The sequence below is a fragment of the Alligator sinensis genome, unplaced genomic scaffold (assembly GCF_000455745.1).
Source record: "Alligator sinensis unplaced genomic scaffold, ASM45574v1 scaffold1659_1, whole genome shotgun sequence".
Taxonomy (NCBI): Eukaryota; Metazoa; Chordata; order Crocodylia; family Alligatoridae; genus Alligator; species Alligator sinensis.
This window is the reverse complement of record NW_005843290.1, coordinates 96856-112591: the sequence shown is the minus strand read 5'-3', so window position 1 is coordinate 112591 and position 15736 is coordinate 96856. Positions and strand designations below refer to the sequence as shown.

The 15736-nt window shown below is 48.8% G+C and overlaps 1 protein-coding gene across 2 annotated transcripts in view; it reads right to left on the bottom strand.

Moving 5' to 3' along the window:
• The window catches only part of SDHC (succinate dehydrogenase complex subunit C), a 17595-nt gene extending 4483 nt beyond the window's left edge, over positions 1 to 13112 (bottom strand). The window contains exons 1-4 of one of the 2 annotated variants that reach the window (XM_006038222.2): positions 13027 to 13112; positions 3484 to 3540; positions 2062 to 2163; positions 873 to 934 (exon numbers count right to left, since the gene is read on the bottom strand). In XM_006038222.2, coding sequence (XP_006038284.1) covers positions 873 to 934; positions 2062 to 2163; positions 3484 to 3540; positions 13027 to 13046 — 241 coding nt within the window. In that variant the 5' untranslated portion in view covers positions 13047 to 13112. Of the gene's footprint in view, positions 1 to 872; positions 935 to 2061; positions 2164 to 3037; positions 3231 to 3483; positions 3541 to 13026 lie in introns of those variants that run through there. The other variant, XM_025194739.1, reaches the window with a different exon arrangement.
• Positions 13113 to 15736: the final 2624 nt, after the last annotated feature.

Genomic DNA, 15736 nt, shown 5'->3' with positions numbered 1-15736 from the left:
CAGGAACAGAGCATCACTAGTCCTTTAAGTTTTTTCTGTGGATTTAATTTGAAATTCCACCCACTTTGTAATGAGCAATTGTGTATTAAGGCAACATCATGTTCCCTCCCCAGGCTTTTAGTGTTCATACTCTTTAACCAAACAGCTCGTATCCAGGGACAAACCACTGAACAGTTTCACAGCGCCATTCTTGCTGCCCCGTTCTCCCTACTGTACGCACAGCAGTGCCTCAGGAAGGGTCCTATTTGCAAAAGCACAGCCCCCATCCCAGAGCACCAGGAGATTCCACTTGTGCTTAACAACAATATCCTAAACTATGTCCATCACCATGGCTGCCCTGCACACAGGCTCTTTGGGCACAGCTGGCCTCAGACCATAGAAATCTCCTTCATCTGAGAATGAAAAGGGTGAATCAGTGCCTATCAAGCAAGGTGAGGCCATGGTAGTACAATGACTTGCTGTGAGCCCTTGGGTGACCGAGTGGCATATTTTTATAATACACAGGTTTTCCTGACTCCTAATAACCATGTTCTCTAGCTCCCTGGGAATTCTGTCTCCTTCACCCTCCCAAAAAGAGCCCAATGTAAATGTGTAAAGAGCACAGGGGTCCAACAGCCCAGATGCCAGACACTGGCGTGTATGGCAAGAATGAGTTTAAGAGCCTTGAAGCACTTCACTGTAAATTACCACAGCGATTTGTGCGTGCAGCCAGGAAAGCCCATCACAGCCTTACACCTGCAGCAACTTGAGTTAAACCTCATTGCCTAAGGTCAGAAAGAGAGAAGGAAGCCAAAAGCAGGGTCACAATATTAGTAAGTGAAAGAAAAGTTCTGCCTATCTATTACCAGGTACCCCGCCAGAGGATCACACACCTAAACTCATTGCGACGCCAGTGCCACGGTGGGTGATGGACATCATCATGGGCAGAGACCACCTGCAAAGCAACAGATCTTGTCAGCAAGACTAGGCACTCGCAGAGCAGGAGGCATAAATGCGTGCATGAGGTGTCTGAAGCATACTGGAAAGTAGATACAGGTCCAGGGGCTGCCTGATGCAGCATGAAAATTGAGGTACAGGCTGGCAGCTCTGCACACAAAACAGGGACCTCATATTACCTGCTGAGAAGCAGCTTAGAGACAGAGGCACAACCAGTATATCTTTGGACAACTCTGTACTGTCATGTGTATTTTTATTTGGTTTTAGATTCCTGGAGTAATTCCAAATGCAGACGGGAGTCTTCTCCAAAAGGCTCGTATTTCTGCATTCGGAATTATTCCAGGAGTCTAGCAAGACGGAAAGGAGAAGGGCCAGGAAATTTGTAGAAGTGGCTCAGGAATGAAAGCCCCTCTGGCAGGATTGCTGGGAATGAGAGTGGCAATATTCCCTGGGAAGGCTGGAAAGGGGTGAAGTGGAACAGGTCAAAATGCTAGGTCCCTCCTATCTGAATGGCAGTAACATGACAGGACTCAGGCCCAAAGATATCAAAATACAGATATATGAAAGAAACTCAAAAGGGCATCAGGAAATTAGTTACAGCAGCATTAGACTGTAGGAACATCCTGAAAGAGACGCACTGGACACTGCATGAGATGTGCTCATGGCCACATGCTGATCCCAGGGTCCCAGGGTAGCACCACCACAGCTGCAGAAATTCCTTTTTGCAGGGCATGTGCCTCCATGGTGCTCCCAGCCCTCCAGCTGCATTTGGAAATACTCTTTGGTCCTGCTCTAACACCATCTCTCAGGAATTCTCACAGGGCTTCAAAAATATTAACTGAGCTCAGACCCCATAAGATGGGTCAGCAGTATCATCTCCACTACAAAGACAGAAAAAGCACCACCACCACAACGAGTGCTTATAGCAACCCAACACATACACCCCACTTCTATGCTTTAAATGCAAGTCCAACCTTCTTCCCAATAGCAAGGGCTTCTGTGAGTCATAAAGGGAACACAGAGTTCTTTCTACCAAAAGGAGGACACCAGGACTTGGCTCCAAACCCCTTTGCTGGCCACTGTGGTATCATCCCATTGAGATGCAGATGCCCACAGAGTTCTTACTTGTAAACGCTGACATGAGGAGACATGGGACGGTTCAACTTGGTGTTTTTTTCCCAAAATTGAAACATCTCCTCCTTCGCTGTTGTTGCCATGGGGACCATGCTGGAACAGACACAGGGGCAGAATGTCAGAGGTGCATAGGAAAAAGCAACAGAAATAACCTATTAGCATTCAACCCATCAGCACCTGCAAAATATTCTGCTTGACCCATGGGACAATACTGAAGGGACACTTCATCACACAGCACCACCACAAACTAGAGCAGGGGTCGACAGTGTTTTTGGTCGTAAGCCAGAATAATCCATCTTGAGTCAAAGGCAGGCGCATGCTAGGACCTGGCAGTCACTGCCACTGCTCCCTCTTTCATCTGGCTGTGACATGGGGTGGGGCAGGTTAAATCCCCACCCCCCAACTCTGAACACCAATCCACAGGCCAGATCCAATTGATCCACAGGCTGGATCCAACCCACAGGCTATAGGTTGCCAGCCCCTGAGCTAGAGGATTCTTTTCAGACAATGCCATGCCAGCAGTTGTCTCTCATACTAATGGACCTTCAGCTCCTAGCTTGCTTTAAATGCAGGAACACAGCCCATATCAGGATGAACACACAGGAAATAGCATTACCACCATCTCTCAATGTTTAATAATAAAGCTCTAAAAGGGGAGATACTGTGTGCTAAGCTCCTTTCCATACTGATTCCAAGGCACCTGCTCCCTATGAGGTACCATCCCAGCCAAGGCGGAGTATTAGATATCTGATAACACATTATGTAACACTGATAGCATGCAACCTACTCTTTACTGCCACAGTAATTGTACATTGTACCAAATAAAGACCTTGTAATTTCATGTTCCTGAGATAACAAGGCAATTACTTATACAGCCCGATTTAGCAAAGGGAAAACAATTTCTCCCTTCCCAAGCCTGGCAATGCAGCTTAAGCACAGTACAGGAGCTGGGGTGTTTTCTGCTTACCTTAGCTCTTGTGAGGTACAAAGTTACTACAGAGCCTGCAAGCAATAATACTGAGAGGGGGCGGTCCAAAGCAAAGCCCATCGATACAACACAGCCCACACACTTCCAGGCTCCCTTAAAACAGCTTGGTTTATTCCCATTGTAACCCACTGGGGCTGTACATATGATTCAGCAGTAGCAAAGTTGAGCCCCAGGCACACAACAACCTCGGCCTCCAACTGGATGTGTATTCTATCCCAGGGCACACCCATTATCTCAGACACAGCACTTGCCAGTTATGGCTTGATGTGATACATACCCTGCCAAAATATGGCACGTGCTACACATTCTGCACATGGTCAGAATTATTAAACTACTAGAACATGCCCATACATGGAAGGCTCAGTAGGGATCCCTCCAGGACAAACAAATTAATCCCTGTCCTTGCAAAACCCTCTCAAACTTACTGTCGCACAGAAAGGCTGGGGCCAAGCCGAGCCCACAGGCATCGCTGACCAGCACATCTGCAAAAGAGAAAATGGAAAAAGCTTCGTGAGTGTCAGACGGATGCACTGCATGGCAAAATCGCCCATCATGGGGTACTTCCATGGCAAGGGAGGAACAGCGGAGTCTGCATTTAAGTGACTGGTGTTTTGAAACAGAATCCTGGAGATTGAGGAGTTTTATTTTATTTTATTTATTTATTTATTTTTTACACACCAACTGTAATAATATTGAGCCTGGCTCTTAAGTACAATCTCCAGATTCTGCCCCAGGGTGCTCTTTTTATGATGCCCTATAATTACTGCACTCAGCTGTTTATAAGACAGGCACAAACAGCACTCCGGGCTAACATCTAGACTGGGGCAGTCCATTCTTCACTCTCACTACAAGCAATTATCGAGGGTGGGTGGTAAACATCCCCAGAACAGCATGCCTGCCAAGCTATATGAAAAGAGCTGCTTCAGACTACAGTTCTCCAAGCATCTGGAAACAGAGAGATCACCCACCTCCCTTCTAAACACTCATTTTCATTATATTGTTTCACCAACGCCATTTGTTAGGCTTTAAGTTGTTACAGAGATGGCAGGTCACTGTCACGGCCCAATGCACACAGCTTTTCAGACACCAACACTCACGGCGAAAAGTGAAGGAGGACTTTATGGCCCCTGAAGCAGTGGGAGCCATTCTCTACACATCAATTGCAGTAATTGTGACTTTGACATTCAAGGGCATTTCTCCAGTAAGAGGGGCAGAGCCAGGCCGCCAATCCAGCCACAGCTCGAAAGTCTGCAGAGGTGGGCTGGAATCTACAGCACTCGCTCTCTCCATGAGCTTCTGTCAAGGACAAGGCACAAAGGACAGCCCAACACTCCTGGTGACAGGAGGAGAATGAAACATCTGATAATGCCTGGCACTTTCATCTGCAGCACCCTGCAAACAGTAATTAATCCTCATGCACGTACAGGCTACATCTGCTCCACCATCTCCCAGGGCTTCATAACAAGGCACAGGCATTAAACTATTCTGCTGCAGTGCTCAGTAGCAGTGGGAAAAACACCTGGGCCCAGATCCCCAACAGGTGCAGAGGCCCAGATCCCAAGAACAGAACGGACCTCAGTGACGGTCCAGTATGACTGCTTAGGTGGCACAAGCCATGGGACCTGTCATAACAAATGCCAGTTTCAAGCTCAACAGCAACCCTCAAATAGAGCAGATCTCTTGAAGAACATCCAATATTGATCTAAGAATTTCCTGTGAAGGAAAATCCACTACACCCCTGGTCAGTTGTCCCTCATGGTTAATTGTTTCTATAGAAGACCTGAGCCCAATTACCAGGGATCCAGGTTTTCCGTTTCCCAAAAAAATAATGCAGATTTTCTACTTTAAAGGAGAAAAATCCAGGAAACCACAGGTTTCCCCTTGGAGGCTGGCAGAATTCTAGCCTGCAAGGGGCTAAATGGGGTTGGGGGTAGCAGGAAGAGGGCGATCAGAGGCAGGGGGCCATGTGTATGTGTGCACACACATGATGTGGCTGGCAATGCAGCTCCCACAGCTCTCTGCAGGTAAGTCTACGGGGAGGGGCATAGGCAACCTGTGGGGGCATGTGCCCCCCCCAGATTTCTGCACCCACAGAGTGCAGACCACAGGGCTGCAGCCTGGCCAGATCAGCACCAGGCAGGAGCCACCTCTGCAGCCCAGTGGGCGGGACCCAGTGCAGGGAGGCTCAGTGCTGCCACCACCAGGACCACCACACCAGCAAGGTGAGGTGCCCCCTGCCAGCCCAGCAGCAGCAGGGGGGCACAACTCCACACCACCACTGAACCTTACCCTGGCGGCCATGGCGGTGCAGGGCTCCCAGTGGCGGCAGCATGGAGTTGTCTGTCTGTCCATCCGTCCGTCCGTTGTCTCCCCACCCCCGCCCCCCTCCCCCACTCGCTGCTGCTGCCAGGTTGGCAGGGGGCACCTCGCCTTGGTGGCCATGGTGCTCCCTCCTGCACTCTCTCTCACCCACTGGCCATGACAGCAGATCCTGTCTGGTGCTGGTCTAGCCAGGCTGCAGCCCCATGTCCTGCTGTGGATGCAGAAATCAGTGGGGTCACACGCTCCCCATCACCTCCTAGCACATCGCTTATGCCCACATACCCCCTGCCCCACACAGCAGGTTGAGAGTGAGGGGCACCAGCAGCACTAGGGGGATGGGGGACTTTTGTGCTGGGAGTGAAGGACACCATCCGGGCCAAGGCACAGTAGGTCAAGACTGAGGAGCACCAGGAGGGGTGGGAAGGGTGGAGGGATGGTGGGTTGGGAGTGAAAGGCAATGGCATGGGCAGGGCACCGGCATATCAGGGTGGCTCAGTGCCACAAAGCAGCAGGGTGGGACAGCTGCAACTGGACCTGTATCCTGGTGAGCAAAGGGGGCAGGTAGAGCTCTGATATGCCACAATAAAATAAATTCTAAATACCTGTAAATTTGGTCATTTGATTTTTAATTTGTTATAGTTTCATACTTTCTAGGGTCGGAAGGGACCTAGGCAGATCATCTAGTCCGACCCCCCAGACCCTAGCCGCCCTGACCGTGAAGTAGCGCCTCCTGATGTCCAACTTAAACCTTCCCTCCGCCAGCTTGTGACCGTTATTCCTGGTCACTCCTGGCGGTGCCCGGGGGGACAGGGACTCCCCCAGTGCCTGTTGATCCCCCCTGACTAGTTTATAGCAGGCCACAAGATTCCCCCCTCAGCCTTCTCTTCTGGAGGCTGAACAGGTTCAGGTCCCGTAACCTTTCCTCATAGGACCTGCCCTGCTGTCCCTTGATCATGCGAGTGGCCCTCCTCTGGACCCTCTCGATGCTGTCCACATCCCTCTTAAAGTGCGGCTCCCAGAACTGGATGCAGTACTCCAGCTGCGGCCTGACCAGTGCTGCATAGAGGGGGAGGATCACCTCCTTGGTCCTGCTTGAAATGCATCTGTGGATGCACGACAAGGTACAGTTGGCCTTCCTAGCCGCCTCCCCACACTGCCGAGCCATGTTCATCTTGGAGTCAATAATGACTCCAAGATCCTTTTCCACCTCCGTGCTGACAAGAGGGGAGTTCCCCAGCCTGTAGGTATGGTGCTGGTTGTTCCTCCCCAGGTGCATCACCTTGCACTTGTCTGTGTTGAACCCCATCCTGTTCTCCTCCGCCCATCCTTGTAACCTGTCAAGGTCCGACTGTAGCCTGTTGCTCCCTTCTATTGTGCCTACATCCCCCCACATCTTGGTGTCATCAGCAAATTTGAACAGGGTGCTTTGCACCCCCTCATCCAAATCACTGATGAAGATGTTGAACAGGGCGGGCCCGAGGACCGAGCCCTGCGGGACCCCGCTGCCCACGTCCTTCCAGGCCGAGAAGGACCCATCCACTACCACCCTCTGGGTGCGGCTCTCTAGCCAGTTGGCGACCCATTGGACTGTGTGGGTGTCTACACCACAGTCCCCCAGTTTCCTAATGAGAACAGGGTGAGAGACAGTGTCGAAAGCCTTCCGGAAGTCCAGGAAGACTACATCCACTGCTACCCCTGCATCCAGTGATTTAGTGACCTGATCGTAGAAGGCCACCAGGTTGGTCTGACATGACCTGCCGCTGATGAACCCGTGCTGGTTGCCCCTGAGCATGCATTTCCCTGCTGGCCCCTCCTGGATGTGTGCCAGAATAATTTTCTCGAACAGCTTGCCCAGGATCGAGGTAAGACTGACTGGCCTATAGTTTCCCGGGTCCTCCTTTCTCCCCTTTTTGAAGATGGGAACCATGTTCCCATCGTTATTATAATAATAGTAACCATGTTATTATAATGACTGAGCCACTGGTAGGCTTTCAAATTACTTTAAAATTGTAAATATGTCAATAACGTATTGCGTTCAACACATACACACACAAAATGGGGTTTCATCATAATCAAAGATAGATGCAGATTTGGGTTTTTTTAATGAGAATTTTGGATTTTTTAAACAGAGAAAATTAGAATCCCACTCATTACTAGTCTAAATTTGTCTATTTTCAGCTTCCAGGCACTAGACTGTTACACCTTCATTTGCTAAATCAAAAAACCCTTTATCAAACTTTTGGGTACCCGTACACAAGCATGGAGGCTGCTCTGACGTGCTGTAATATCAGCGCATCAGAGCAGACTTGATTAATTGAGTCTGCTGGAGCGCAGTAATAACCACACTCCAGCAGCCTCCTGCATCTCATGTATTAGCATCCCTTGTGCTTAAAAAATGGCAGCAGGGGCACTTGAACTAAAGCTCATCGAAGGAACGGGCACACTAATACACAAGACACTGCAGCATTTTAATTAAACTGGCTCTCAGAGCTGCTCTAATTAAGGGCACTTTTACACGTACTTTTGTTCCTGGAGAGATGCTTGTAGACCATAATACAGTTACCCCTTAAATTTCTCCCTGGTAGTCTAAGCAGATCAGACACTACTTCTCTCATTAAAAGGCAGGTTTTCCAAATAATTTACCATTCTTATGGGTCTTCAATGAAACCCTCCAATTTTTCCACGTCCTTCATGAAGTGTGGACACCAGAGCTGGGTGCAATATTCTAGGAGCTCTTGTTGTACTGCTACTAAACAGAGGTAATAGACTCCCCCCCACACTTTCCCCACCCCATATTTCTACAGAGCTGTAAATGGATAACTGGCAGCCAGATGTGAACTGGCAGCCACATCATTCCCTGGAATGCCATCAGAACAGAAGCTGGTGTGCCTTATCCACACTGGCCCAGTGCACCACTGGACTCAGGAATGGACCTGGGACCTTTGACTCCTACTCAGTATTTCCTCGAGTTAGTTTGAGAAGAACTAGCTACCAATTAGCATGGATTTAAGGGACCAATTATATTACACTCCTTTCTTCTTGTAATTCTGTCTCCTGCTTACTTCAGCAGCAGCGTGACATGGGAGATTTTCCAATACGCAAGGCTCTGTGCTCTCTGAGAATTGGAATCAATCTACAATTATTTTGGTCTTTGGTGCAAAGATTTTTGTTTTGTTCTTTCATTGTACAGCACTTGGATCCAAGACTGGGAGCCACATTCAACAGCGTAATACAAAATAAAATAGCAATAAAGAAAGAGAATACTATGCCAAACTTCAATGACTTGCCCAAGATCACACAGACTGTTGTGCAGAGCTAGCATTAAAAATTCAAAGCCATCTGCCTTCCAAGATCAATTCTCTGCACCTGATTAATACAGCCACTGTCTGGATCAATATAGTTTGTGGTTGCTCAGGGCTCAATTTCTGCAATGTCTTTCATCATAAAGCTATGGCAATGACAGCGAGAATGACCACAACTAAGACAATTAAGGTGCAAAGTCTCCCATTTTGGCCAATTCCTCTTTTCCTCCATGGTTAAACATTCTTCCGGAAGGCAGAGACAAATTAACCAAGCTGAGCTGCCTTTACCATTAGGGGAGGAAAGGCAGCCTGATGGAGAGGGAGTCGAGGTCAACAGGCTCCATCACAGGCGCACGGCATATCCTCAGACAAGTCATCCAGTCTGCCTCACTTGAAGGATAAGAGCATTACCCAATGTGGGAGAAGAGCACTACCCTACCTTTGAGGCAGGACTGAGAAGATACAAGATTGAGAGGCACTTAGATACTATGATAGCTTAGGCTACACAAGTCTCACACCTGGGACCACTTTCAACTGTTTTGGAGATGCAGAAAAAGAAACACTTCTATATTGAATTAAAAGTGGGGAAGGGTGGGGGATTGCTGCGTCTCTTACCATGTGTAGAGGTGTTACTTCTGCACATTAAAAAGGTGCACACATGCACGTACGCACACACTCCACTGTGAGGATGATAATGCATGCACTGATCTCATATTTTAGCAGCTGGAGCCAATGTATGCCCAAAATGCAGCAATTCTTTCACTTTACATACTATTTTTAAAAGTTCAGATGCAGAGAAACAATGGATCTTCCAGCACCTGGAGATTCTGTGTTGTGAGTGGAGGGTGTCTCTACACAGCAGACAGCTATCTGGACTGTTGGAAGCACCCCACCCATAGCAGCATGGGGCTCAGCACTGGCTAATTTACTCTGCTCAAACATGATTTGCAGCCCACACTGAGCCTGTGCTGCTGCAGCCAGCCTGCTTCTGGTATACAAGCCAGCTCATTTAAAGTTATCTTGATGATGATCTGCATCAGTCTGCTTACACATGCTAGAAAACTTCCCAAAGCTTCCTAATAAACCAGGCCACATCCAGCCAAAGACATATTTACAACACATACAGAAATGTCAAAGCATGGAGGAAGGGGTGGGGGCAAAATCTTTTGTTAAACTTGATCCAGGTGAGAAAAATGAGTAGCAGTATCCTTGTGGTCAAAACTCCAGGAGGCTGGGAACATTACAAATAAAAGTTACTAACCAAGTGTAATTCATCTCCTATGTCTCTGTCCACATGGTATGCACAAGCCAGGCAATAACCTTACAGCTGAACACCAAAGAATTTCAGCACTGACAACTGAAGCTACCACACCTGCTGTAATGAAGCCTATGAATGTCAGTGATAATAGGCTCAACACTAGAAGAGACCATTTTCAACATCAAGCCCAAACTCCTGCATAGCCCAGACCCAAGAACTTTGCCCAAATTCCTGCATCAAAACTAAAAGATGGAAAACTTCTCTAAGGAAAACACTTGGGCCTCAATTCTACATTCAGGAACCTTACAGAGCTCTACTCTGCTATACCTTTGTTCTTATCCCACCCCATCCAGGAAATCAACATGGGAAACTAATTTATGCTATGATAATCCACACACCCTTAGACAGCTGCTCAGGTGGCTAATCACCCTCACCGTAAAAAACAAACAAAAACCCCCACATCTTCCTTCCACTCTTAATATTTCTGGTTGCAACTTCTGAAATTCTTGTCTACTTAATGATCCTGCACGTGCACCGAAATCAATGGAGTTTCTAATAAGCACCCTCCCTGTTTAGGTTCTTATAGAACAAGCTTAAGCCACACTTTATGATCAATGTCACTTGATGATCAACTAATTTCACTTAAGTCCTTAATATCCCATTATAGGGCAAGTTTTCCAGTGCTCATATCATTCTTACAGCTCTTGTTTGAACTCTCTCCAACTTCTTCAAAATCCTTTCTAAAGGATGGACAGCAACACTGGACACATTAGTGACAAAACGAGATATGCTCTCAGACTATGCTAGACAGATCAATTTGTTTGCTAGAGGGGAAAAAAGAGCAATTCCACCCTACTAGAATCTATCTGATCATCTAAGCCAGAACTGTCCAACTGGCAGCACCCTGTGAGGAGCTAACATGAGGCCTGCAGGCCCATGAAGCTGCCTTATTGACAGCTGCAGAGGGAGGGCCATGCATCACGTGGGCAGCAGATGCACATCAGCACCACTTGCAGCCCCAGCCACAGGAACGTGGGACAACCCTGATCTAAACACTACACAAATCCCATTCTGTATGGAAAGGGACAAAAGTTTTATCGTGCCACATATTAGTGTCGGCTGTAATAAATAAGAACACACTGATACATGCACATGTAACACCCTACCCTATGCTACTTTATATTAAATTGCATTTTATTTTAAGAAGATCCAAATATGGAGAGCATTTTTACTGATCCACAACAAACTTTTTTCTGGAAGTATTTGGTTAATTATGCTCTAGAACAAGCAAGTCTTGCCCTATTTTGACAAAGAGATGGGGCCAACTGAAGAATGAGTTACTTTAACTTGAGAGTTATGTAAAGGGAAACCTGACTGAAAGAGGTCGTTTTTAAAGAAACTATGTTGCAACTCAAACAGCTGAAAAGAAAATTGTTCAAGTTTCAGCATTTTCATCTTTTTATCTTGCACAGGGGTTTTCAACCTTGTTAGACTTGAGGCATCCTTTAACAGACTCGAGGCACACTTGGAAAATGCCAGCTTTCAGTTCTTACTTTTTTTGACTACAGAAAAATACTATAGCAACTTTTCTGCTGCAAAAAACTTAGAAAGCTCACAACAGGGCAGAACGTTTTTAACACTATGTATTCTTGATCTAACAGTCTGAAATCATCCAACACCAACTTTAGAAAAACTAGGAAGATAAAGTTTTATCTTCCTTGTTCTTACCATTATAAATATCAGAACTATCTGAACTTCTTTTAAGACTAATAGCAGTAAAGACCCCTGCCCAGCCTTTTTCTTTTTGTAGGCAAGAACATAAGAGCTGCTATTTACTGGGGCAGACCCTAGGTCTATCTTGCCGGGTGTCACACAGGGGAAGAAAGCAGATGCTGAAAGGCAGGGAAAAGTGGATTTCACCAGGATTTTTTTCACTGTTTCTTTCTCACTTGCAGCCTCCAGCACTTAAAATCTGATTCAGAGGCCGTGCCCCTCACTCCTGTGCTCAATAGCTACCGATGTCCTTTTCTTCCAATAATGAGTCCCATCCCTTTTGGAGTCTGGCTAAACTCTCAGCTTCCCCCACATCTGGTGGCAACAAGTCCTTTCCCTTTTTTGTGTCCTCGTGACATGTTATTTAGCAGAATTTGCAAATTCACCAGAATCTGACAGGCCAGGTCATAAGCACTTCTGCTATGGCCTTGAACTTGTGACCTCTGGGCTATCACCTGTACACCTCAGTCCACGCCATGGGAAAAAGAACTTCCTTTCGTTAGTTTTAAACGTGCTACCTGCTAGTTTCCTTTTGTGACCCCTCGTTCTTGTATTGAGAGAGCGAGAAATAGCAAATGATAAGCCCCTATTTAATTTCTCTTCACCATTTTGTATTTTGCAAGCCCTTCTCGTGTCCCCCCTAACTGAATAAGCTTCATCTCGTCTCACACGGAAACCCCTCCGTACCACGCATCTTCCCCACCGCCCTTCCCCAGGTCTTCTATATCCCTTCTGTGGCGTACGGACCAGAGCCACGCGCGGCAGTCGAGGTGCGGACACCGCGGACCGAGAGAGGCATCACCGTACTTTCCATTTTGTTTACAGTTCCCTTTCTTAACAGCCACTAGCGTTTCGTTCGCCTTCTTTTTTTTTTTTTTTTTGATGGCTGCTGTTTTGAGTGAACAGTGCGCGCGTCTCAGATCTTTCCCACGCGATGCTAACAGGTCGTTCAGAGCCCATCCTAGCGTACGTGTAGTTTGGGTTATTTTTGCCCCTGTGCATCACTTGACAGTCATCTCCCCCGATTTCCACCTGCCGTTCAATAGCTCATGAGCGCCGGATGCTTCTGTAGAGCCTCATCCTTGGTCTTTACCATAGACCAACTGGGCGGGGGGGTGGTCTGCCCGCTTCTTCCCACCCCGCAAACCGGCCACGTTCACCCAACTCCCCGCTTGCCAGCTGCAAGCCGCCCTCCCACTCCCCAGGGCAGCCCCGCTGCGCTGCGCTGCGCTGCGCTGCGAGCCCTGGCAGGGGAGCCGGGCCCAGGCTTGGGAGAAGGGGGCCGCCCGCCCCGCCCGGGGCCCGGGTGTCACCTCAGCCAGCCAGCCGCCATCTTGAAACAGCACACACCAGAAGTGACCGACCGCGCGTGACCTATTTCCGTTCTCCCTGCCCGGCGGCGCCGGTCACGTGACGCCGATTTAAAGGGCCCGCAGCCGGGTGGAAGCCGTAGCTGCGCACGTGGTTTGGGCGCGCCTGGGTTTGGGCTTGGAAATGCTCGTGCTCCTAAGAGCAGAGGTCTTCGTCCGCTCTCCAGCCTCTGCCACTGCCAGGTGTTCAAGGAGGCCTGAATGGGGCAGCACAGCCATGGAGGGGATCACACAAGGCTTTTGCCAAGGTCATGCCAAGGTTGCATGGCCTTCTCCTCAGCGACATGGTGTACGCGCGGGCTGCACAAAGCTGGCGGATGCCAGGTGCTGCCCGGTGGTAAGAGCGGTGCAGGGCGACGCCCGGCTGGAGAAGGGTCTAGGAGTCTCTGCGGTTCGCAGACCGCGGCGCGATGCAGCCGTGGAAGAGGAGGACGCGGTTTGAGGTTGTGTCAGTAGGAGCACTAGGTGCACAACACGGGAGATGATAGTGCCTCTCTACTCACTGCTGCTTAAGGGTCATCTAGTCTTCTGTCGGCATTGGGCTGCCTTAAAAAGGACATGGTGGACGTTCAAGAGAGTCCAGGACTTGGAAGACAAGTCGTATGAGGAGACGTGGAAGGAGCTAGGCATGTTCAGCGTGTGGAAAAAGCACTTGAGACGGGACGTGATCGCAGTCTTGAAATCGTAGAGAAGTAGGCCTGGAAGGGAGCCCTGGAGGTCGCATGTAGCCCAGCCCCCTGCCTGAGGCAGGATCAGCCCTGGCCAAACTATCCCAGACACGTCCATAATCCAAACTACATAACGACTACCTGAGCGGCTCCTCACAGAGATAAGGTCGGGGAGGGGGGGAATCTTTTCTCTCTTGCTGCAAAGTAGGACACGGACCAGTGATCTGAAGTTGCAGCAACATAAGTTTAGATCACCTATCCAGAAAAAACTTCTTCACTGTTAGAAAAGCGAGGCAGTGGAATAGATGCCTTGGAAAGGGGTGGACTCTCCATCACTGGAGATGTTCGAGAAGAGGTTGGATGGCCACTGATCGGGGGTGATGGGCCTGTGCTCTACTATGGGTATTCCCCAGGCTTTTGAGCTTTGCTGGTTGCCCCATGGGGCTGGAAGAATTATTTTCCCTCTCCTGTAGCTACATGCCTCAAGGTTGTTTTTTTCTTTTGTACCTCCCTTGGAGGCACTGGGTGTTGGCTGCAGCCAAGACTCAGGATGGTGACTGGGCTGTACCAAAGCACCTGCTGGGACTCCCATCGAGGTTCCTGGCTAGAAGGTCTTGCCCCTCTGCTCAGGATCAGATCAACTCCATATTTGGGGTCAGGAAGGAATTTTACTCCATGGTCAGATTGGTACAGGCAAGGGTGGGGGTTGCATTTCTCTGTAGCAGGGGATCTCTCTGCTTGGCACATTTTAACAACCCCTGCAGCAGCAAGACACTGGTTTCTGTTGTCCCCTTGCTTTACCAGTGGCAAGTTAGGGTGCTGGGTCTTTTCCCAGCGTGGGGAAAATAAAGCCTTGTCTTCTGAATATAGGCTGAAGTAAGTGGCAACTCAGCTCTGGCTTTGGCTTCAGCCCTAAGCTGGGGCCAGAGTTGAGCTGCTGCCTGCCCTGAGCTGGGGTGGCTCACTTGGCTGGGGAGAGGGCACATAGCTGGGGAGACTGCAGGGTGGGGGAACCTGCAGTCCCCTTGTACCCTGTGACTAAAGCAGGATGGGGAAATTGTTCTTCCAGGTACATGTATACTTGCATTTATTGCACCTACTATAAAACCAGGATATTCCCATTCTCTGTAAATGTGTGCACTTTCTCTGAATCCTCTATACTTCTGTAAGGGTTGGGGCCTACATCCAGGCCTATAAATGGCAAAGGAGAGGAAGCAAAAAGAGAGCACGCCGAGTGACTGCCTTATCTTTTGGACTGGAACAAAACGGCTGCCCCGTATTCCATTGCAGAAAGGCTGACAGAGAGCCCTGCTCTGAGTGGAAGTCTGCTCGTTACTTAGAAAAGCAGCCTTGGCCCCCTCCTCACCGTGACACACAATACATGTGTGTGATCTGTGGGTTGCAGACTAAGACGCTGTGGAGTGAAATAAGGTTTCAGTTGACCAGTTCTCACAGAGCTCAACTCAGCCAGCCTAGGAGGGTCACAGGGGCAGAGCAGGGCATTTTCTTCAGCTCTGAGCATCTGTGAATACAGTAATGTTTCATGCACAGAGCAATGAATCACAGAGGGTGTGCAGTGATGAAGGGAGTCCACTTGGACTGTAGTAACTGGATTTCTGTTTAGTGCTGCTGCTTCCAGTCTTGTGGTGCCTTGTGCCCAGTGCTGCTGCCCACTGCTTCGGCACATCAAGCTTCCAGGGAGCTTATTGGCATCAGTCTCCAAATGGTCTCTCCTACAGCTTCTCATCCAACATGCAGGTTCCCTGCAGGTTCTTGCAGATAATGTGTCCACTTGTCCTGGAAATGTCTCCAGCTGGTGATTCATTCTAGGGCAGCTGAACTAGGTGGTTGTTTGGTGTATACGGTTGCCCCAGGGAGCTGCGAGTGAAAGAGCACCCTATGTTCCTCTTGCTAGGCAGGGCAAGCTGGCCAGAGCACATCTCACCAGCAGCTCTGTTCATACAGCAACACTGCATGCAAGCCAT